This window comes from Acartia tonsa, chromosome 5 (assembly GCF_053477335.1).
Source record: "Acartia tonsa isolate MP-2025a chromosome 5, ASM5347733v1, whole genome shotgun sequence".
Lineage (NCBI taxonomy): Eukaryota > Metazoa > Arthropoda > Copepoda > Calanoida > Acartiidae > Acartia > Acartia tonsa.
The window spans coordinates 35,753,893-35,775,918 of record NC_137264.1 but is presented as its reverse complement, the minus strand read 5'-3'; the positions used below and the strand labels follow the sequence as shown (position 1 = coordinate 35,775,918).

At 34.2% G+C, this 22,026-nt stretch overlaps 2 protein-coding genes across 20 annotated transcripts in view; both read left to right on the top strand.

Moving 5' to 3' along the window:
* The first annotated feature begins 2,061 nt into the window (after positions 1-2,061).
* On the top strand, positions 2,062-21,596 carry LOC145319361 (uncharacterized). Of its 2 annotated transcripts, none has more exons than XM_080161463.1 (27): positions 2,062-2,489; positions 2,865-2,958; positions 3,414-3,472; positions 3,811-3,871; positions 4,595-4,682; positions 5,058-5,133; positions 5,329-5,383; positions 7,111-7,169; positions 7,713-7,798; positions 8,271-8,380; positions 8,783-8,859; positions 10,076-10,186; positions 10,491-10,583; positions 10,985-11,095; positions 11,483-11,608; positions 11,967-12,041; positions 12,399-12,541; positions 13,158-13,195; positions 13,516-13,595; positions 14,017-14,090; positions 14,209-14,291; positions 16,231-16,330; positions 16,903-16,983; positions 18,595-18,727; positions 19,472-19,585; positions 20,028-20,407; positions 21,238-21,596. In XM_080161463.1, the coding sequence occupies exons 1-25, from the start codon at positions 2,373-2,375 to the stop codon at positions 19,538-19,540; spliced, it is 2,199 nt and encodes a 732-aa protein (XP_080017589.1). In that variant the 5' UTR covers positions 2,062-2,372; the 3' UTR covers positions 19,541-19,585; positions 20,028-20,407; positions 21,238-21,596. The 2 variants fall into 2 exon arrangements, with proteins under 2 accessions (XP_080017589.1, XP_080017588.1); XM_080161462.1 differs by having other exon boundaries at positions 4,577-4,682.
* LOC145319358 (uncharacterized) overlaps positions 21,576-22,026 on the top strand; it is a 56,677-nt gene continuing 56,226 nt past the window's right edge. For 16 of the 18 annotated variants that reach the window (XM_080161461.1, XM_080161444.1, XM_080161447.1 and 13 more), the window contains exon 1: positions 21,576-21,677. The gene's annotated coding sequence lies outside the window, so the exon portion shown is untranslated. Of the gene's footprint in view, positions 21,690-22,026 lie in introns of all 18 variants that reach the window. The other 2 variants (XM_080161460.1, XM_080161459.1) reach the window with 2 other exon arrangements.

Here is a 22,026-nt window from a genome sequence, read left to right as displayed (position 1 = left end):
ATTAAAGACAACAAGAGTGGCGTATTTGATCAGGTTAGGAATATAGAGTGTAGTTAGTTTTAATGATTTTTAATGAAAATTGCCATAAAAAAACATGTCTTTTTGTAAGGGTATGTACACAAAAAAATGATAAACTTATCCTGAAAATAAAATGACATCATATATAGTTATTCATTTAGACAGACATACAGTGTTGAGAAAAAGGCTTTGATAAATATCAACGCTGTTTCTTTTTTATATAAAATAACTTTTTGATTAAATATTTGTTGTTTACACATGTTTTTAAAGAAATAAAAACACAATATACAATGCAATGTGATAAAAAGCAGAAACCGTTTGGAAGGGCGCGAAGCGCAAATTTGTTTCTTCAAATATGCAGGGAGGGAGGGGTTTTTGGGCTATTTATTACACTAGTCCCCAATATTTCATATAAAATTTTCTTATTCGTTGGCTCAACAACTTTGGGGACTTAAATGGAATTTTGATTGGTTGGTTAATTAAGTCGAGTTTCCATACATTTCATCCACTAATTGTAATCTAAATAAGGGTTTGTGATTTTGTGTATCATCATTGGGGATGTACAAAATTTCTTTGGTAAAAAGTTTATATTATACAAAATAAAATACTTCCTATTACCTGGTTTGTTATGTTCAGTGAAAAAAGATTATAACCTAATTTCTACACTAATTTAAAAATTTGGTAAGGTTAAATGAATAGTAACTGTCTATTTGGCGCGAAGCGCCAAAAAATTTTTTTTGGAGTATTTCTTGATCTTTTTTTTTGAAACTGGGATAGTTTTGCTTTTTGTAGGGTAGGGGGCAAAAAGGGGCATTTTTATTGACCAGGGGGGGGCAAAATGGGGCATTTTTCAACATTTAGGGGGGGGCAGGGGGGGCGGTGGCTAGGGGGGGGCAGGGGGGGGGCGTTTTGGTCGCTAGGGGGGGGCGATTGCCCCAAATGCCCCCTTCGGTTCGCACGCCACTGTGTCTTAATTTAATTAAATAACCTCCATAATTAGATAAGAATGCTCACAAAAAAATTCAGACGTTTATCTTGAATAGCAGCTGAGAAAATCACGTTTTCCCCATTCTGTTTCCAAAGGACAGATAAACGTACATACAAACGGGTGGATACTTGAGTTATTGACTTCGCTACTAAAACTTAACAAAAGGTTTCGTGTTTTTTCGTAATGTATATGTTATATTTATTCAATAACCTTTAATTTATTGTAAATAAGGTTTTTAACGTGTCAATGATCGAAAAAAAACCTTTCGCATTTTTATAAAGGAAATAATTATTTTTGTTAAATATTAAATGATAAATAAGTTAATTCTTTTTATAAAATCCCTTACCAAAAGGGTAAAATATCTTTTATTTCTGTTTTTTAATAAACGATAGTTAGGTACTTAAATTCTTATTTTTATTATTTTTTAAAATTAAAAAATAATATTTTTTTTACATTTTTTATTTTTATTTCAATTTCAAGTTTTTTTTTGTGTACAAATGTTTAAAAACCGGTTTCTGATATAAACAAACAAAGAGACCAGTTTCGCGTGGGACACGGTGCTGAGAGGTTGTGTGAGTGTTAGTTGGTTGTTGTCTGTGTAACTATGCTAAGTATTTTATGAATTTAATGCGATTTATAGTTTAAAGGATTGAATGATTTAATTTTTTACACATCATTGTACCAGTTTAACGATTAAATTGCCTTAAGTTACTGATTTTTAAAGATAAATTATCACGGAATTTGTTAAATACTTCATGTTATCATTATCCTATCGTTTTTTAAAACAAGGTATATTGATTCCTGTAATAATTGGGTACAATTAAACAATACGTAAATACTAGAAAAGCTGTTAGTACTTCAGAAGGTATTTTCTAGTGTGTTTATTATATTGATTCGATCGGAATTCCTAGGATGATTAGTCGATGTCATGTACGGTATAAGCAAAACTAAGTCATCTGTATCTTAAGATTAAGAAATTGTTACTACTTCTAAATAATGTTTAACATTAAAGGAGTTTGAGTTTCTACTCTTCATTTGATAATGCTGGTTGTTATTCTAAATTGCTGTGCTTCGCTTTTATAGATGTTGTCCTTGTTAAATTCGTGAATTAAAATTATTTCCTTGATTTGTTTCTTTGTCCCCTAAAATGAATCTTAACGACTAAAAAGGTTGTTTCTTGTTTAAAAAGTTTAAATGTTATTCATCTAGGTACTTTATAGATTTTTATACTGATAATTACCTCCCTGCTCTCCCTTTTTCAATGACCTTTTTAGTCTGCTAACAAATTATTTTCTGCTACTTGGCTTTGTCAATATCCTCGACACCATTGGTTGATTTTCAACTCCCTTGGATTTTTTTCAGAATCATGCCCCACACAGAAAATTTTAGCATTCAGACCCGCAGCAAGAATAAAGAGATGTCGGAGTCCGCAAATAAAACAGAGTTTGTCAGTGATCTCAAAAATGTTTTAAACGTACAGCAGGTAGAATAAGGTTTATTTGATAGCATCGGCGCTACAATGCATTTTAATAGGATGTCTGTTTGTTTGTCTGTACCGAAGGATCTCGTTAACCGCTGAATCTATCAGGTTCTCCTTAACAGGTTAGCTTCTCATAGGTCCCAGGAAGGTTCATAACTATTTTGGGGAGGGCACCACCACTCTTCCAAGAGAAATCTTTAAAAATCAATTTTTTTACGTCGAAACTTAGACATGTTACGTATTTAAAAAAATTTAAGTGCCACTAGAGGCCTCTAGGGGGCGTAGCCGCTAGTTTTATTGAAAGTAGTAAGGTTGTTGGTTGTAACATTGTGGTTGTTATTAAATTATCCTTGTTATTAAATTATGTGTTATCTTTAGTTTAAACCCAGTGGCCTCACAAGACCAAGAAGTGTTAGCTTTAGCACCCCAGAATATAGGGATATGTATAAATCTTTAGAAGGATCCAGTCCAGGTTAGCATTTACCAAATCTCCATTTATCCCTGGTTTAGTCAAGAGAATAGACATAAAAAGATATTCAGATTTTAGATACCTACAGAGACTAGTATTTTAAAGAATTTCAATTCATGTAGAAAAAAATATTTAGATTTCGTGGAATAATAATCCGTGCCTTTCGCGAACTAAAAATTAAGGAGGATCCATGCGCGTTTCCAAATGGATTTTAGTATACTTTCAGTTAAAGCAAGTTTCGTGCTTAAATAATAAATAGGAATTGTAAACGAACAAATCATCAAATGCTTTGGTAAATTCTAATTGTCCAAAATAAATTGAAAAAGCTCCTAGGTGCCAAGTTAATATCTACATACCAGTTCTCGTTCATTCATATTTGTTCAAACTCCAACGTTTTAACTTTAATTTATGTCACATTACTTACATTTAATGTACGTTTATTATCATTATTGACCTAGAGAGTCCAATGAGATTGAGATCCCATACCAGTGAAGCCGGTAGCCCCACAATAGAACAGGTTAGAAGTTTTTATTTTCAACTACATCGATTTTTTTTTAATAAAATGGCCAAAACCAAACCCTGAAAGAAAGAACCCTAGAGGTTTAGTCATTACTCTGTACCTTGTTATCGGTGGTTTAACAGACTGTCAACAAATCTCGCAAAACTTAATTAAAAATTGTATATGTATGCATTAAGTTGTGTGAATGGTGACTTCTTTTGTTTCCATTAGACAATACATAATTCCAATTCTGGTAGTTTCTAAGGCGATTTTATGTGCACGCCACTGAGTGTGGTGCATTCCCCTTGTATCAAAATTTATTATCGCCATCTTCATGTTTATACCTGGATATTTAGGCTATTTTGATGGGACGTGACACCCCAGAAAGCGATGCCGGATATGGTAGTTTTCAATCAGGTAAATTTTCGTGGCGCTTACTCACAAAGTTCCCTGGTTAGCACTAATACCTCCCCCCCCCCCCCCCCCCACTTGGGTCAGGTTAGGATATTTCGGATACTAGAAAGCCCTGCAGAGATGGGGCTCCACACCGAGGTTAGGTTTAGGAAAAAAATACCCCCATTCCCTTCTCAAATTATTTCAACAGGGATGTAAGTTCTGCAAAATTTGACACTGGTATAATAAAATGAGTTTTGACATTCCCCCCCCCCCTTCCTTCCTTGTTTTATCTGTGCTCAACCGGCACTTTGTGTGAAAGAACCAACTGTCTTAATGTGTCTAAAAATATTATTTTCATATACTATAACAAGCATAAATGTATTGTATGTAATATGCCAAAACAATAAAAGCAATTGAAATTGACACTGTAATGCAAAGTGATAGTTTGGCGAAGAATTCTCAATACTATTCCAAATGTTTAAAATATATAAAGATTATTTAAGGAAAGGATTTTTTTTCGTTTATATAAGCTTTAATTTTATGAAGGTTTCGTGATTTCTAAATTCCTAAGAAAAAAAACATTTTGAGCAAAGTGATAACTGTTTTTGTATAATTGCCAAACATCCCATCACTATCCCAAATTTCGCCGTATAATTGCATAACAAACTTTTTCGTCATTACTTTCCTTTGCATTAACGTGTCACTTGTGATTGCTGCCATTGAAAGGCTTCCTGACATGTGCAGACACCCGGAAGGAGGGAACAGATTCTGCAGACTCCATGTCCCCGACCTCACAGCCAGCTGACAGATCTTATTCTCCTGGAGAGCCAAGGTAGTTTATTTGTGGAATTTGAAGGATTTTTGGTTCTTGAGCTAAGAAACTCGAGGATCATCTATGGTTCTCTTGATAAAAATCTAATTTTTTATTGTTAAAAATATATGCCATTATTCATATAAACCAAATTCAGACTAAAAAAGCCTAAAAAAGTTATTTATCGCATCGTATTATAGACAACTTTCCGCGGATAATAAAATGAAGACCAAGGATAACAACTTTTTAAATCTTATTATATTTATTTTATTATTTTTGGGAAATTGTTTGTGATACGATTATATACTTAGTTTTCAGTATGGCTGAAAACAGTTTCTAATCCAGCGGATATAAAGGTTTTAAAGCCTTACTGTAAGTGAATTTCACTGTTTGCAGGCCAACACTAGCAACTATGGCAGCTGAAACCGACTTAGCTGTGCTACAGGCAGCTCAAAAGCTACTAGATCTTAAGGTACGGATAGATAATTTTCATGTGTCAAATTAAATATTTTCATGGAAAAATAAGTAAAATAAATAAATCTAAAATACCTAGTAACTATAATAATATTTATTTCTTATCAAAAACGTAGCTTAAAAAATCTTGCATATTTTTTTTAGCTTATAATACTGTAACTATAATACTAGAATATAATATACGGATTTTTAGGAGAAACGTGCTGCTATCTACGAGGAGCTTGGTGGATTTTGTAAGCAAAACTCAGGTAATTATTTTAGTTTATTTTACACAGGGGTGTATATTCTGCAAAATTTACCCTGCTAAAGAGGGGGGGGGGGGGGATAAAAAAATATGTGGTTGGGGGAAAAAATGTAAAAGAGAACTGAAAACATTTTTTTCCATTTTCTCCCCTCCTTGGTGAAGAATAAATAAATAAAAAATATGTGGGAGGGGGGATGAAGAGTTTTTAAAATATTTTTCAATTTTTCTCCCCTCATTGCATTGGTAAAAAAACAAGAGGGGTGGGGAAAATGATAAAAATTGTAGCGGGGAAAAATGTATCTTATGCAGAATATACACCCCTGATTACACATTACAAAAATTTGCTATTCCTCTCTTTATTCATGTGATAAATTGTTAAGACTAAGATGTAATTTGTAACAGTATCAATGAGTGTAGGGACATTGGATTATAAATTGTATTGGCACACACCCAGTTTTACGAACATAATCTCTGATTAGTTTGCTCAAAAACTATTTTAACTTTTTTTCAGTTTTAAACCTTTTTTAATAAGGGGGGGGGGGGCGAAAGTGACACTTTTTGAAACCAAAACTAAAAGTCAACAAAGGAACTCAACTAAAAAAAGAGTTACAGGTCTGAGATTTTGCATGGCAGTTGCTTTTTAGGGGTACAATATGGAACTGTGAAGGAACGGCGGCGTAACCGCCGAAAAACCGCCGTTTCCCGCCGAATTTTTGATTCCTTTCCTGGCGGTTTTCGGCGGTTGCGCCGCCGTTTCTTCACAGTTCCATATTGTACCCCTATAAAGCAACTGCCATGCAAAATGTCAGACCTGTAACTCTTTTTTTAGTTGAGTTCCTTTGACTTTTAGTTTTGGTTTCAAAAAGTGTCACTTTCGCCCCCCCCCCCCCTTTTAATATACAGAAAGAGTACATAATAAGGGGATAATAGTTTCCAAGAAAGCCTGTTAATCACAAGCTAATATTATCTGAGATTTGAAATGAAAGCTCTAAAACCTCTCATAAAGGCATTATTTGTATCTTTTTAGAAACAAGTAATTCGAGAATATTTAACAATTAATTGTTGTGAATTAGAAATAAAACCTTTTCTCGTATTCATTCAAATCCGGTGGACAGGAACCGGTTATCATCAATACGAAAAAACTATGTCTAGCATCGTATTATAAACCGCTTTCTACGAATATAGAAATGTACAATCATAAGATTAAACCCATTTTTTTAGCCCGTGCCTTCGGCACCTCGGGGCTAAAAAACTGGTTTTAATCTAATAATTGTACATTCTATATCCGCGGAAAGCGGTTTATAATACGATGAAAGAAATAACTATTCATTATCTTTTTGACTTTATTTAGAAACTAGCGGCTACGCCCCTAGAGGCCTCAAGGTGGCACTTAACGAGGGGGAATCGAATTGGATACCCCAATCTCCTAATTTAGATTTTAAAAGAAAAGTATAAAAAAAATTTGAGGGGGGGTTGCTTTCCCAATTTTTAATTAAATTAAGAAATGAAATTGAAATTTTTTTCTATTGGGAGGATGGTGGTACCTTCCCCCAAAATAGTTATAAGCCTTCCCGGGTCCAATGAGAAGCTACCCTGTTGAGGAGAACCCTATCGGTTTAGCGGTTAGCGAGATCCTTCTTTAAAAACAAACAGAAAGACAGACATCGTTCTACTTTGTAATATAGATATCACGAATCAACCCTTCAATTCTACATTTTCATACTTTTTTAGATGGTGTATTATCTGCCATCCTCTCTGCTACTCAAGGTGTTAAGAGTGCTAATAATCAAGTAAGATATGATAAAGGATGACAACATCCTTAGGTAGCGAAGCATTAAATTCATAGGCGATTGCGAACAAAGCGAGTTTTACAGCAGGTGTTAATCATTGATATATTTTAAATGTTTAATAGGTACATGTTAAATGTACCTCTATATTTTTGTGTCATGAATGACAGACTGGAGTATTAAGTTAATTATCAGCTGGATATGAATATAGTATGTATAGATCACAATCATCACAATCCTTTGTCTTTATAAGCTTAATTTTAAATCTTTAGTACCTAGTGTTTAAAAGAACTTCAACTAAATTTGGATTTGAAAATGTTCTAAAGCCAATCATTGACGCATTATTCCTGTTGACGTATATTAAAAATAATGATTGCCTTATACCATCATATGACCTCTGTGAAGTTAACCTAAAATAAGGAACTCAATCGGGTCTGTAGTTTCAAATTCTTAGGCCATAGATAAAAAAAAAATCTTGCTACTTTTAGGCAAGATTTATTTTAATGGTTATCATTATTTTTTTTTTGTTAAATTACATTGTAATAGGTTCGAGATGTTCCAAGCAGATTTTATCGAGGTGATCCATTTGTTGAACCTGACATTAGAAACTCCTACGATGATTTTAAACCCAGGTAAAGTTCTTTTTGAATCAAAGATAGTCCAGGATTATGGTTTGTCTGATATCATATTGAGTCGGTAACTTAAAAAATAGTCATAAGCTTTATTTTAGAAAATATTCAATAGATTTTTTGATTTTACTGCAACAGTTTACTTTTAACTTTTTAGCTAGTCGTAACTTTGTTGTATCTCATTTGAGAAATCTATTCTTGTTCTTGTTCTAAAGGAATTGCACTTAAATATAAACACGAATTCAAATTACTAGAAGTAAAATAATACTAGTTTATCGCATAGTCCGATACTGGTTTCCGCGGTTAGTAAAAACCAGTATTTATTTAATTTTAAATATGGCATGGAACCGGTTTTAGAACATCCGATTTTAATTAGTTTCGTGAACATTAAAGAAAATATGAAGTTTCCTGTATTCTTGTTGATGTTTTAGAAATAACGATACCTTTCTATTTAAAGTTGATATCTTTAAATCAGGGTTGACCCACTTGCCCTGGAAAGAGCAGCCCGGGAGTACAGAAATGCTGCTCATCTCTCCGAGGCCAAAGCAACATGGACCGGTCAGCTGATGCCGAAGCATCAAGCAGGTGTGTAAATTAATTTTATCTCAAGTTATTTTGGGGTTTAGAGGTTGGCTGTTGTTTTTTTTTATAATTTTTTATCATACTTTATGAACGGGTCTTTACCTCCTCTCCCTTGGACGTTCTTGCCCATGTCAAATTTGGTTCTCCTTTTCACAAAGATGCTTCTTTAAGTCAAGGGATTTTGTTTGTGGGATGGTAGCTTCCTGAAAAATCATCCGCCTCCCTTTTCCCCCATTCTGCGCATAGTTTTACTGATAAAACAGAAGGGAATACGTGAGCGTTTTTTTCTTTTCACCATCCTGATTTAATTGTAATTCTGGAATTATTTTTCTTTTTGTTTGTTGTGTTTTTGTTTAGTACTGTGTTGATTGAATGTTCTTCTAACGTTAAAAATGTTATGCATAGGAAGAAACACTTCTTATTCAAGTAAGATTTTCCTGGGAGGCGTTCCTTGGGATATCACAGAGATGGCTCTTATGCAGGCAAGTAACATTTTATGAATTTGTATAGGTTTTCAGGGATGGGGGGACAATAATCTTTTTATTACACTTTTCCCCAAAGTTTTGCATTAACTTTTTCTTCTTCGTTGACTTAATAACTTTGGGCAATTTTATTGAATTTTGAATGGTTGGTTTATTATATTGGGTGTCCAAGTGTTTCAACCACTAAGGGGGGGGGGGGAAGTTCTGACACATTTGCGTAAACGGTGAGTATAGGCTTTATCTTTGGACTGAGAGGATAGGTTATTAGGGATAAAATCATTCTTATATGATGAATTTCCCCCAGATTTAAGATTTTTTGGATAGGCCTCCAGGTTCCGGAGCTCCAGGCCTCCAGGTGGTCTCTGTACAGGTAAAAATGAAAAAAAAAAATTTTTAAAGTTAAAAATCAACTTATAAAACAAAATATGCATATTTTTTCTTCAAATATGTGAATAATATTAAAAAAGATGCATATTTTGTTTTATAAGTTGACCTGTAACTTTAAAAAAAAAAATTTTTTTTTCAATTTACCTGTACAGAGACCACCTGGAGGCCTGGAGCTCCGGAACCTGGAGGCCTATCCAAAAAATCTTAAATCTGGGGGAAATTCATCATATAAGAATGATTTTATCCCTAATAACCTATCCTCTCAGTCCAAAGATAAAGCCTATACTCACCGTTTACGCAAATGTGTCAGAACTTTCCCCCCCCCCTTGTAATTTACAGAAGGGGTAAATTTGTGTGAATGTACAACAATTTATCGGCCATTGTCCTATCCATTTAGATACCTGATAGGTTTTAAATAACTAGGTATGGTATTGCATTAACTAGAAAACAACGAAAATTTAGGGCCCTTGCTATAAAAATGTTAAGGTATAACAAATATTTAGATGATCCTTTTATATGAGAAAGCTTTGTTTTTTTAAAAAGTTCTTTTTATAAAACATGAATGAATGTACAAGGAATGTATGCCTAAAAAGAAAAACATAATAAAATCCAGTAATTAAAATCAACATTTTTGTCAGTAGATTTACAAAATTACAATTTTAAATGGCTAGCTCATTTAATTTAACAGATGCACAGGTATTTCCTAATCCTGTAATATATTACAATAAACATTTTAAATTGCATTATTGTGTTATCCTTCTCGGACGTACGAACAAAGATATTTTTTATAGAGTAACAAGGCAAAGTAAAACTAAAATATAAATTATAGGCCTTCAAAGCTTTCGGACCTGTGAGAGTTGAATGGCCAGGAAAGGAGGAAGCTAACCCGACACCCAGGGGATATCTCTACATTGCGTTCGAGGATGAAACCAGGGTTAAGGCGAGTATTATTATTTTCCTTAATTTAGAATTTGCAAGGGAAGGGATATTATGTATAGATTAATGTTCTGGTATCATTTGATAGGTTTTTTAAGAACTCGGCGGTTATAATAATTTCTGAATCTCCGCTAGATTGGATTTTAATATATTGTTTTATCTCGACCATTTAATCAATTTTGTACAACTACAATTTCTGCTTTTAAGGAGAAAATAGTCCCTGATATTCATGAAAAATCTTTTAAATTGTTGTAGGTTAGATTTAGGTAAAGCGTTTGACAATTGTTTTAATATTTTTGCTGAATTAGGATCTACTAAGTCAGTGTGCCCAGGATTTATCTAATGGAGGCAGCTATTATTACAAGATTGAGTCGGAGAAACGTGGCATCAAGGATATCCAGGTACATTTTCAACATCATAAAACCTTGTCCTAATAAAATATAATTAAGTAACAGGATAATTGTGTAGCTGTCTGTCTGTGTCCATCTGTTTACTGAAGGATCTCGCTAACCGCGTAACCGATATGGTGCTCCTTTACAGTGTGGCTTCTCATAGATCCTGGGAAGGTTTATAGCAATTTTGGGGTAGGGTACCACCACCCTTCCAAGAAAAATCGCCAAAAAAACGCCGCCCTGCCGATATTTTTGAAATTAGCTATTATCATAAATAACACTATCTAGCAGCGATAAAAATATTTTCGGTAAATAGCTGATATTAACATAGATTGAAATGAAACAATTTTATGTGTCCATAAAGGCATATTGAGGCGTAGCTGCTAGTAATTTTATAAGTTACTATTTAGATAATCCCCTGGTTGGTTGATGATTCTACCTATATTGGTTACTCTTCACCCCAGTTAGATCCTAAGAAGACTGTTTTTGTTGGAGCTCTGCATGGCATGATGAACGCCCAGGTATAATTTATTTCTTTTTGGAGGAGTAGTAAAGGAATATTTTCCATTATGGCTTCGAAATCTATTGATATCCGCTTGATTTTGCACGGTTCTCATACATACTGAAAAATCATGTATAGCATCGTATTACAGACACGAATATTTTGATAAAAATCAAGATTGATACCAGTTTTGTTAACCGGTTTATTTTAAATTGCTGAAAATTCAGGTAGTTTTTTGGTGGGTTATTTTTAAGTATTAACTTGTTTTGTGTTAGAACTAAACGGAAGAGGGTTAGTCAAAAATGTCAATTGGAATCCTTTTTCCTTGTCCCTGCGTAGTGATATACCTATACTTACAAACGATTATATACAAAAAAATATAAAATATTATCTTATTTGATTTCAGAGCCTTGCCCTGATCTTCAATGATCTATTTGGTAATGTTGTATTTGCTGGCCTGGACACAGACAAATACAAGTATCCTATTGGTTCTGGTAGGGTCACTTTCAGCAGCACTAAATCCTTCAGAAAGGTTTTTTTTATGTTCTTGCATTGATTTTCTGGCTCTAGAACCAGTGTGATTTGTCTATCACAATATAAAGGACGGAGGGGGGGGGGGGGATGTCACGAATCACCACCCCCCCCCCCTTCTTTTTTTTGTGTCAAGGCATTGGGTAATTTATAGAAGTACCTAACTTATTTTCTTTACACTTTTTTAATAATTGTCGTAGTACTGTTTCGTTCATGATAATATAATTTCTGGTAGATATATTTTAAGTATTAGGGTTTTCTTTCGTTGATTTTAGGCTATTTATTTCCAGATATACTTGCTCTACATTATGTAACTAACAAAAATTTCTATGATAATATATCAATTCTCGCTTTTTAAGGCTGTGAATTCTGCTTTTATCGAGATTAAGACTCCCAGATTCCAAAAGAAGATTCAAGTAGATCCTTATCTTGAGGTAAATATTTTGTGTTAGTTTGATTTCTGCAAAGCATTTGATACTATAAAAAAAATTCAACTTTTCTTGGTAATGGCACAGGTATTTACTATTGAAATAGAAGGGTTAGAAAGGAGGATAAACCGATTATAAATAAGAAGTTTTGAAATATTATAGCTTCTATCCTTTTTTTTTGGATGGGTAGTGCATCATTATTTTGCAGATAAGTATCATGCTCATATCTGTAAATCATAGATTCATCGCTGAAAAGTTTTGAAGCAAGAACACATAAGAACATCATATAAAAAAGTATTCAACAAAGGGAAGAAGTACCTCCACACCCACCCCACTCTGAATATTTACATCTCACATTTTCAGGATGCTATTTGTTCTCTGTGTCAAATGAAGCAGGGCCCGTATTTCTGCCGCGAGGACAAGTGTTTTGATTATTTCTGTCGTGGTTGCTGGGAGAGGATGCACATCAATCATCCACATCATAAACCACTCATGAGAAACATTCGGTAAATCTTAACTTTAATTCCTGAAGTAAATTTTTGATAAAATACTTCCTTTTTTATGCAGCGAAGCTGCTTTATAGTTCATTCTGTTTGTTCGTCCGTCCGAAGATATTGGAAGATTCCATTACCAACACTTAGCGAGGATTATGTGTATATTTCAGTTTGTTAGTCACTAATTAGAGTAAAACACTAGGGGGAAAGGGGTTGAACATTAACAACTGTATTTCCCTATCCCAATGACATTGTGCCGACTATCACTTGGGTCTTTATAAATCAACTAATGTCGGGAATATTAATAAATTAAAGTAGCAGAATACAATTTGCTAGCAGACGAAAAAGGTCATTGGAGAATGGGGGGAAGTAAATATCTAACTATATTTACATCTGTACTAAAGATCTGTTGGTCACTCTGTAGGTCATGCTTAAAATACATAATGCTTTTCAGCAAGGTTTCATGATTTTTATAATATCTCTTTTTCATGACAAATGAACATATGCTATAAAACAACTTTGTCAGTCTTCAATCCATGATTTTTTGTGCTTTGCAACTTAAGGATGTTGTACTTATCTAATCATGTATATAATAACTGTCAATCAACTAAATATATTTTTTCCCAAGTGGATTGACCAGAGCAAGACTCCAGGATCTTGTGCCAGGTATTGTCTACATATCTCTTATTTGCTTATTTTCTTAATAGTTTTTAGTCCGAATAGTATTTAATTTTACCCAAAGCATACCGTATTGAAATATTTATAAACTGGTTTAATCTTGCTTGCATGATAAAAAAAAAATTGCTACTTACCTTAGTTAATACCAACAACAAAATCAATTCAAGAAAAAATCCCCCCCCCCCCCCTTAGCATTATTTTATATTTATTTCGCTTGTTGGTAACTTATTTCTGCCTACCTTACTCGAAAGATTTATTAACTACTTTAAATCCTTTTATTTATGATTCAAATAAACTTTGTTTTAAAGAGTTCCACAGCACAAACTATGGATACACAGGACGTGTGGATAACAAGGGACCTCTGGATCTCTGGGGAGATTATGATCAGGTATTTTAATCCACGATAATGTTCTTAAAAGTTTTTTTTGGGAGTTCCTCCCTCTCCCCCCCCCCCCCTTCCCCCATCCGTCACCTAAAGACACATTTAACTGTAGTCTATGATGTACACTTGGGAGGTCTGACCCATAAGAGTGTAAATCCCAACCTTAAATAGAAACTTGTATACTCCTTCGTTCTATTTTATTGGGATAAATAGGACTTAAATAATGTTTAACAATAACCGGGAATGTAGATTTTTCAATTTTTTTTGTGCAAAAACGCCCCCCCCCCCCTAACTCTGTTTATTTCTCGAACTTGTGAACCTAAGGTAGTAAAAATACGGAATATTTCCTTTTTATAAATCTGAACAATGGAAAATGTTCATGCCTGAAAGGTTGACAATGCAATATAGTTAAATGAATCTATATTAGGATAAGAGATTTGAGCTTGATAACTGGAAGTATGGATATCTGGAGCCTAGCAGAGGACAGTACACGCGCACTAGGAATTAAGCTACTTTATACGTGAACATTCCAATCCGTTAAGAGTTTTTAAGGAAAGTACTAAAAACATGATTTAATTTTTAAAAAATCATTTATTAAACGTAGCTTGATGTTAATTAGAGAAAGGTCTGGACATAATAGCGGCCATCATGCTCCAGACCCATGGAAACAAACCTCGGATACCTGGAGGAACCAAGAGAAAGGCAAGTGAAACCACGACCGTGGCTTAACATGTAGAGCATCCGTCAGACCGTCGGGGAGGGTATGGGTTCGAATGGTTTAATACGCGTCAAAAGTTTTGACTTATAAAATGGATCCTACTACTGCTATGTCAGATGTGAGGCAATAATAGAGTAGGTTGAATTTAGGGGGAGGGGGGGAGTTTATACACTGTACACATTGTTTGGATCTACCCATAAAACTTTGAAAATTGAATCTTGGGACTTTCCTAATAGGGGCTAGTGGGGCAAAAGACCCTCCCAAACACTAAAATTTTAAGTACTGAACTTATTTTAAACGCTATCTATCTGGTTTTTTTTATTGGAAACTATTTTCACATAAATTAAATAAGTAGGGTAGTGCGGGGTTAATGCGGTAGGGGGGTCTAATTCCGGTCACTCGACCAATTTTTTAAAACCGTTTTTTAACGGTGTTCTAAACGTTTGCGAGAGATCTTCAGAAAAGCAAAGTTGTAGTTTATTGCCTATATATATTTTTTATGTCAAATCGGCTAGGATTAAGCTAGAAATGTTTAAGGTGTCTATAGAAAGCTATTTGCATGTCCTAACAAAAACTCCCCAGGATATGGGTTCTATCTCCAAGATTTAGAGTACATATTCAAGATTTTGCATTTTCTAAATTCCTGTTGCATAAAATGTGTTGAAATATTAGAGTTAGACCCCATATCAATTCGAGTTAATTGTCAGGCATGTAATTTTGCATCTTTAAACACCTTAACCACCCTTGTAGGTCAATCCTAGCCAATTTGAGACAAGAAAAAATGTATCAAACTGCTGTCAAAACTGGCAGGATTTTTAAAATTAAAAATTTTTTGGGGAAAAAAATCACTTTTTTCAAGAAATTCAAAGACCTGCGAATCAGAAATTGCCTCTAATTTATGTATAAAGCTTAAAAAAACCTAATCATATAATAAAAAGTATGATTTTTTTAAAAAGTTTGCATGAAAAAAATTGATTGTTTTTTTTGCGATTTTACCGACTTTTTTAAAATGGGAAAAATGTTGTCAAAAAATTGTCTGATCTGCATGCGACTAGTACCGTTAGAAAGCTAATGACCTCAGCTTTCTACTCATAGTTTAAAATGTTAAAAAAAATATTTTAAGGGGGTGTTCCACCCCCCCAAAGTCAACTGACCGAAATAGCCCCACCGGTGAGGCCAACCGCCGCCCTTTAAACCGATTTTTTACCGACTTCTAGTTGCGAGATCTTAATGGGACCAAGACAGGCTTCTTCGTTATTGCCATATCGTTCATTTGCACTCTTAAAAACCGGGAAAAGTTTTTGGGAAGTATGTTTTTTTTAGGTTGAAGCAAAAAATTGACCGGAATAACCCCGCACTACCCTAGTAACTGCAGATTTCATTTACGCACTATCCATCTAGGGGCTTTTGGGGTACCCCTCCCCCCCCCAAATACAAAATACAAAATCTATAAGTTTTGAGCTTACAAGCCCCTAGAAGTAAAGTGCAAAATTGTTAAGTGTGGTGGCTAATCATCTCATTTATGTAATAAAAGGTTTGATTTTAAAAAATCAGCTCTATATCTTAAAAAATAAGCTCATAACTTAAAATTTTATTGTTTGAGGGGGGTCTTTTGCCCCACTAGCCCCTAGAAGGAAAGTCCACAAATTCAATTTTCAAAGTTTTATGGGTATATCCAATCATATAAGAGAGTTTACAAAAAGAATTAGGTTAATAACTATAAAAACAAGCCCAAACGTCCAGGGCAAAATTTGATACTGAATTTTCATTTCCTATAAGTGTACAAACTCCCCCCCCCCCCCCATCCCTTACCATCCAGTTAGGATTTTCAGACAAGAGTTGTGCAATTAAAGGTTGTCCGTCGGGTGTTGCTTATCACAATAACCCGTCCAGGAGTGTATTGATAATATCTATAATATGTAGAGCCTTCCTGGATGAAAACCAACAGTTCTGAGTTTACTTGGGATGATGATGGTTCCAAGTTGTCTGCTGTGTTTGAGAATACCCTCAACCTGGGAATAGGGTACGTTATTTGACGGTTTTGTCGCTGATTATTACAGGGGTCGGGGTGTATATTCTGCTCAAGATACATTTTTCCTCCTGCTGCAATTTTTGTTTCCCCTCCTAGTTTTTACCAAAAAGGAAGAGAAAAATGGAAAAATATTTTCAGAACTCTTTACCTATTTTATTCATATTAACCCCCCCCCCCCCCCGAGCTTGGTCAATTTTGCATTATTTACACCCCTGAATTATTATAAAACCATCATTGTTTCCATAATGTCTACTAGCGGCGACGCCCCTAGAGGCATCTAGGGACACTTAAAATAGTTTATTTTAAATCTCTTTTAAAATCAACTATTTACTTAAAATATTTTTTTCGCTGCAAGATGGTGTTAGTGATGTTTCTCTGGAGAGGGTGGTGGTACCCTCCCCCAAAATTTCTATCAACTTTCCAAGGACCTAGGAGAAGCTGCCCTGTAAAGGAAAACCACATCGGTTCAGCGGTTGGCGAAATCCTTCGGTATAAACAAATAGTCAAACAGACATCCGTTTTCTTTTTATAAGAATATAAGGATTTAATGATGTAACATTTAGTGAGAAGAACTGCGGACTGAAGCCATTCTTTGACGAACAGCCTTCTGCTTTTAAGTCCCTAAGAGACTCTGGATTTAACAGGTATCACTGAAGCAAATACCAGCGGATATGCCCTGGGGGTGGGGTGATTCGACCCTTTCTTAAAAATATTAGTTTAGGAAGGCCCCCCCCCCCCAAAAAAAAAAAAAAGAACATAGGCTTCACGGCAAACGAGAAGCATTTCTGTACTGCAGTGGATATCGTGATCCTAAGGTACTGACATACAGAAAAATATCCTGTTACTTTTATTTAAAAATGACATTATTTGTGTTAAATTAATTCAAATTTAGGGATGGCAATCCGTCAAATTTTTGGACCGGATTCGGATTCTTACAAGAATCCGTACAAAAAATGGCGGATTCCGTATTCGGATTCAGATTTCTAGCAATATTTTAAAAGACTTTAAAAAAAAAAAAAAATTTAAAGTGCTACATACAGGGTGCGGCACATAAATCGAGACATTTTGTAATTTTTAAAGAAATGAACATAAAATCGTCAATTTTAACGATTTTATTGAATTTTAAAAACTGGCAAGCAAAATAGGTATATGACTAGTAGATTATTCAATAAAATCGCCGCCAGCCTCAATCACCGCCTCTACCGGCCTCCTCAACCGCCGGCAGGTCCAGGTCAAAATGTACCTGTCCAAGCTGGCGTAGTTCTCCTTGATAGTAGCAATGAGGGAGGTCTTTATGGTATGGGCACGTCTATTGGTGCATGCTTCAAAGTAGCCCTAGACTCAAAAGTCCATTGAATTAAGATCGGGCTGCTGGGAGGCCACATTTCCTTAGGAACATGAGTAACCGCCAAATTGACAAAATCCATGTTTTTGCTCTCATTTGGGCTAGGATTTAGCTACAGTGGACTTTAAGTACTCAAAATGCTTGTCTCGATGAGCTTAAGACACACACAAAATTTTGGGTCAAATTTCCAACTCTTTCCCTGTCGGGCCTTACTGTTTGTGATTTCTTAAGGCTCAAAATCTTGAAAAATCGACCTCATTTCGGCTATGATTGAGCTAAAATGGATTTAAACACGGCAAAATGTGTGTCTCGATGAGCCTAAGACACCCACAAAATTTGGGGTCAAGATTCCAACTACTTCCCTGTCGGACCCTACGTTTTGTGATTTTGCGCATTAAACCACCGGCGCAATTGGAATCTGCCTTGTTGAACATATGCGCGGCCGGCTCGGCGTACACGTCTATCTTCGTCCAAAGATTTTTTTGTGCTAAAAGGTCATTACCTAAGCTTTCTATAGTGGGGTCAAACGTCCTGATTGGTCCCTTAGTTTTCGCGCCATGGCCGTTTAAAAAATGTCTCGATTTATGTGCCGCACCCTGTATGTCCTAAAAATTAATATTCTTGGTGTTCTCTATTATTCACTTCCGAGAATCGAACCAGATTTTAAAAGATTTTATACATAATAATAATCTTTTGGGGGAGTTGAAAGAAAAAACTAAAGACGCCAATTTTAGCCTTCCAATTAAGAATCCGAATCAGCTATTAAAACGGATTCCGGATTCGGATTCCAAAATTGACCAAAAATTGGGCGGATACCGAATTCGGATACGGATTGCCAACCCTACTCAAAATTGTAGTTTTTTAAGCTGACGTTTAATATTAGGGAATTTCACTAACATTAATGTTTTAGTTTCCGTTCGTCATTGGATGAGCGTAGCTACCGTGAAGCTGTGAGCTTCCCCACACAGTTTGAGAAAGTTGGCGGCAGCCGTTTTGCGGACAGATTTGCTGCGGGAGGCTCTGGCACTAACAACAGTGGACAGGTAAGAAATGATTAATGTTTTATGCACTAGAATGAATTGCGAGAAATAGTTGATTCAATTTTTTTTTATGTATTTGATATTTCTCTATGATTTCTATGCGAATCTGTAAACTTAAACCTGAACTAAATATCTGCATAAAAATTAAGTTTCAAATTAACTATTTGTAATGAGATTGGATTTAGTTTTAGTTAGCATAGGACATATTTGATACATTGATGAAACCAGTGATCTAGGGTGGTGTACAGTGGTGTCAACATCTCGTTAAAATTAAAGCTCAGTGGATTTATTATTTTGGATCGTAAACCAGATTTTCATGTTCTATAAAAAAGTGAACTCAGTAGCTAGCTGAAACAACGATTGCCATATTATAACATATATTCTACATCTATTACCTTAATGGTTTCACACACCCCTGGTAAATCGCTGTGCACACCACTGGATTAAACCTTATTTATTTTTTATAAAACAGCCATTTGATTTGTTCGTAGATTATAGGTCTAACCTGATACTTTTTGGCTGCCCTTTGCAGAGGTGTATTTTCTGCTCAAGATTCATCTTTCCCCGGATTGAAATATTTCATTTCGGGGGGGAAATGGAAAAAGTTTTCAGTACGCTCTATTTTTACTAATACTTGATTGAGGATTGTCCTATTACAAGATTATTTTCCGCATGGCTCGTAACCAAAGGTGATAATTTGGAAATTGAGCCACTCTGGAAAGATTTTTGTTCAATCATTTATTTAAGGACAAGGCGAGTGGAAGCGGAGTTGCTGACAGATTTGGGTTTCTTGGATCTGTGTCTCAAGATTATTGAAGCATTTTATTATCATTTATTGTCATGCATGTTTTATTTTTACAGGTAAAATTTTTGTACATGTGTCAATATTTTATTTTGATTTTCCTATTGATGATGTCACTGTTAGTTTTAAAAAAAGGTGTATAGTGAAACCCTAAGAAGCCTTCATGTAAATTATGACAGGGATATTAAGGGATAGGACAATGGCCGATAAATTGATGTACATCCTCAATGATAAAACATAAAATTCTGCTATAGATTTAAATTACAATGTTTGTTGAAACGTATGGACACTCAACTTAATGAATCAACCAATCAAACTCATTAAAATTCCTTAAAATTGTTAAGCCACGATTAAGAAAACGTTTTAAAGACATTAGGGACTGGTGAAATAAAAAGACCAATGTCCCCTTCCTTCCTGAAATTATAAGCACCTTGACTTAAACAACGCATTTAATAGATAAGAGTCTATTCTAAATTGTTTAACATATTTTCGTTTATTTAGGTAAACCTGGATGTTTTAATCTCCCTGCACCGAATCCCACATTGAATCAACTACAAGTAAAGATCTCTGTAATTTGAAAGTTCTTTTCAACCCAAGAGCACGAAGATATTTGTGGATGCATGATTTTGCTTGATATCTACTTTTTATACACCCGAAGTGGTCAATTGTAAAACGGCTTTATAATTTCCTTCATGTTATGACCTTTGAAGGCCAACATTTTAGCGCATTTTTCAACAGCGCCAACTTTATTATTTTGTTTTAATTTTTTTCTTTTGCTTTTTTTACGGTTGATAATTTTTACTGTTTTTGTATGCTTTGTAATAACTGTATATAATAATGAGTTTTACTGACACTGTTTTCTTACTGGACATAAAAGCTAGGTTGGTTTGGTTTTGATTGTGCTTTATAATTATGTTATTGCGAGAACAAAATAAAAAAAAATATTTTATTGAACAGTATAAAATTAGAAAAATAATTCGACAAAGAAAATAGCATTGTTTTTAATTTAAAAAATTAAAAAGTTTTGGATCATGGAAAGAAAACGAATTAGCCGGTTTCATCGTATTTTCACAGTAGCTTTTAATAGGTTATTTTATGTTAGGTAAATATTAATCATTGCACCGCAGGGTTAGAGCCACACGGACAAAGAAATAGGTGAAAAGCTACTGTGAAAATATGATGAAACCTGTTACTTGGTTTTATTTTTATGATCTGGCGGGGGGGGGAGGGGGTAGAAAAAAATACGTCTGAGAGGGAAAAAACATAGAAGTTATTTCTCACATCGTATTATAAACGGCTTTCCGCGGATATAGAATGTACAATTATGAGATTAAAACTGGTTTAAATCTTATGATTGTACATTTTTACATTCGTAGAAAGCTGGATATAATATGATGCTAGACATAGTTTTTTTTGTATGGATAAGAACCGGGTCCTATCCACCGGATTCGAATAAATACGAGAAACATTTTTCCATTTTTGCCACTCCGGGGAAAAAAGGGGCAGAGAGGGGCATAAATTATTAAAACGAGATTACTGAAAACTACTAAAAAATTTGATCTTTTCCTTGGGGGAGAAAATCTAGAGAAGGGGGGGGGGGGTGAATGTTTTGCAGAATATACACCCCTGCATAAACCAAATAATACATCTTATTTTAATTTTATCTTAACTTTCAAGAATAATATTACGCATTCAAAACCAAACTTTATAGGAGAACATTGTCGTTGTGTTGAGCTTTATCCATTTGTAAAGTTAAAACCAGTTTGTTTTTTATATTTTACAGTTAAAATTACTTTATCAATGTTTAATTTATTATATTTGTTGTGTATGATATTCTTGTATATTTAATGCAACATGAGATGAACCAGTTTCGTGGTGATATAACTTTATTTAAGCATTTTATCAGTTTTACTGAAATATTGATCCCAATTTGATAGAAAATATTTTATTTTCTTCACTTTATTATTTATATCATCACATTGTTTTAACTTTTAATTCTCTCTTTAGCAATGTACATACATGAAGTTTACTATTGATAATTTTTGTTGATTTTTTATATTTTTTTCCAGATTATTTTTTTATGTTTTATTTTGTATAATGGGCAGATGCTGTTTTCTGCTGGAATTTTTGATATTTCTTGGTAATAAGCAGGTAGATCTTCATGTAAGATCACATTTATTACAACTCTGAAATATTTTATCAAAGAAAAACTACTTGTAAAACTTTTGTCTACCTATAAAGGGAGGAGTAGGTTGCGCTAGAAATCCACAAAGGTGTGAGTTTTAAGGCTTAAAAATAGTAGTAGAACGATAATATTCACTAAATACGTTTATTTCTTAATGAAAAGAACTAGATAAATTTTTTTTAAGTTAACATAAATTTTTATCGTTCTACTTATGTTTTTAACTTAAACCTCGCAACCTTTACGGATTTTTAGCGCAACCTACTCCTCCCTTTGTTTTAACATTCATATTCAGTCTGAAATTTCCTTTTTAAATTT

What these genes read in the sequence shown, in the direction of transcription:
- LOC145319361 (XM_080161462.1), top strand. Translation starts at nt 2,373, where the DNA reads ATGCCCCACACAGAAAATTTTAGCATTCAGACCCGCAGCAAGAATAAA. An exon ending in AGGATGAAACCAGGGTTAAG is followed by an intron (nt 10,187 to 10,490) that starts GCGAGTATTATT and finishes TTGCTGAATTAG; the next exon opens with GATCTACTAAGTCAGTGTGC. An exon ending in CCACTCATGAGAAACATTCG is followed by an intron (nt 12,542 to 13,157) that starts GTAAATCTTAAC and finishes TTTTTTCCCAAG; the next exon opens with TGGATTGACCAGAGCAAGAC.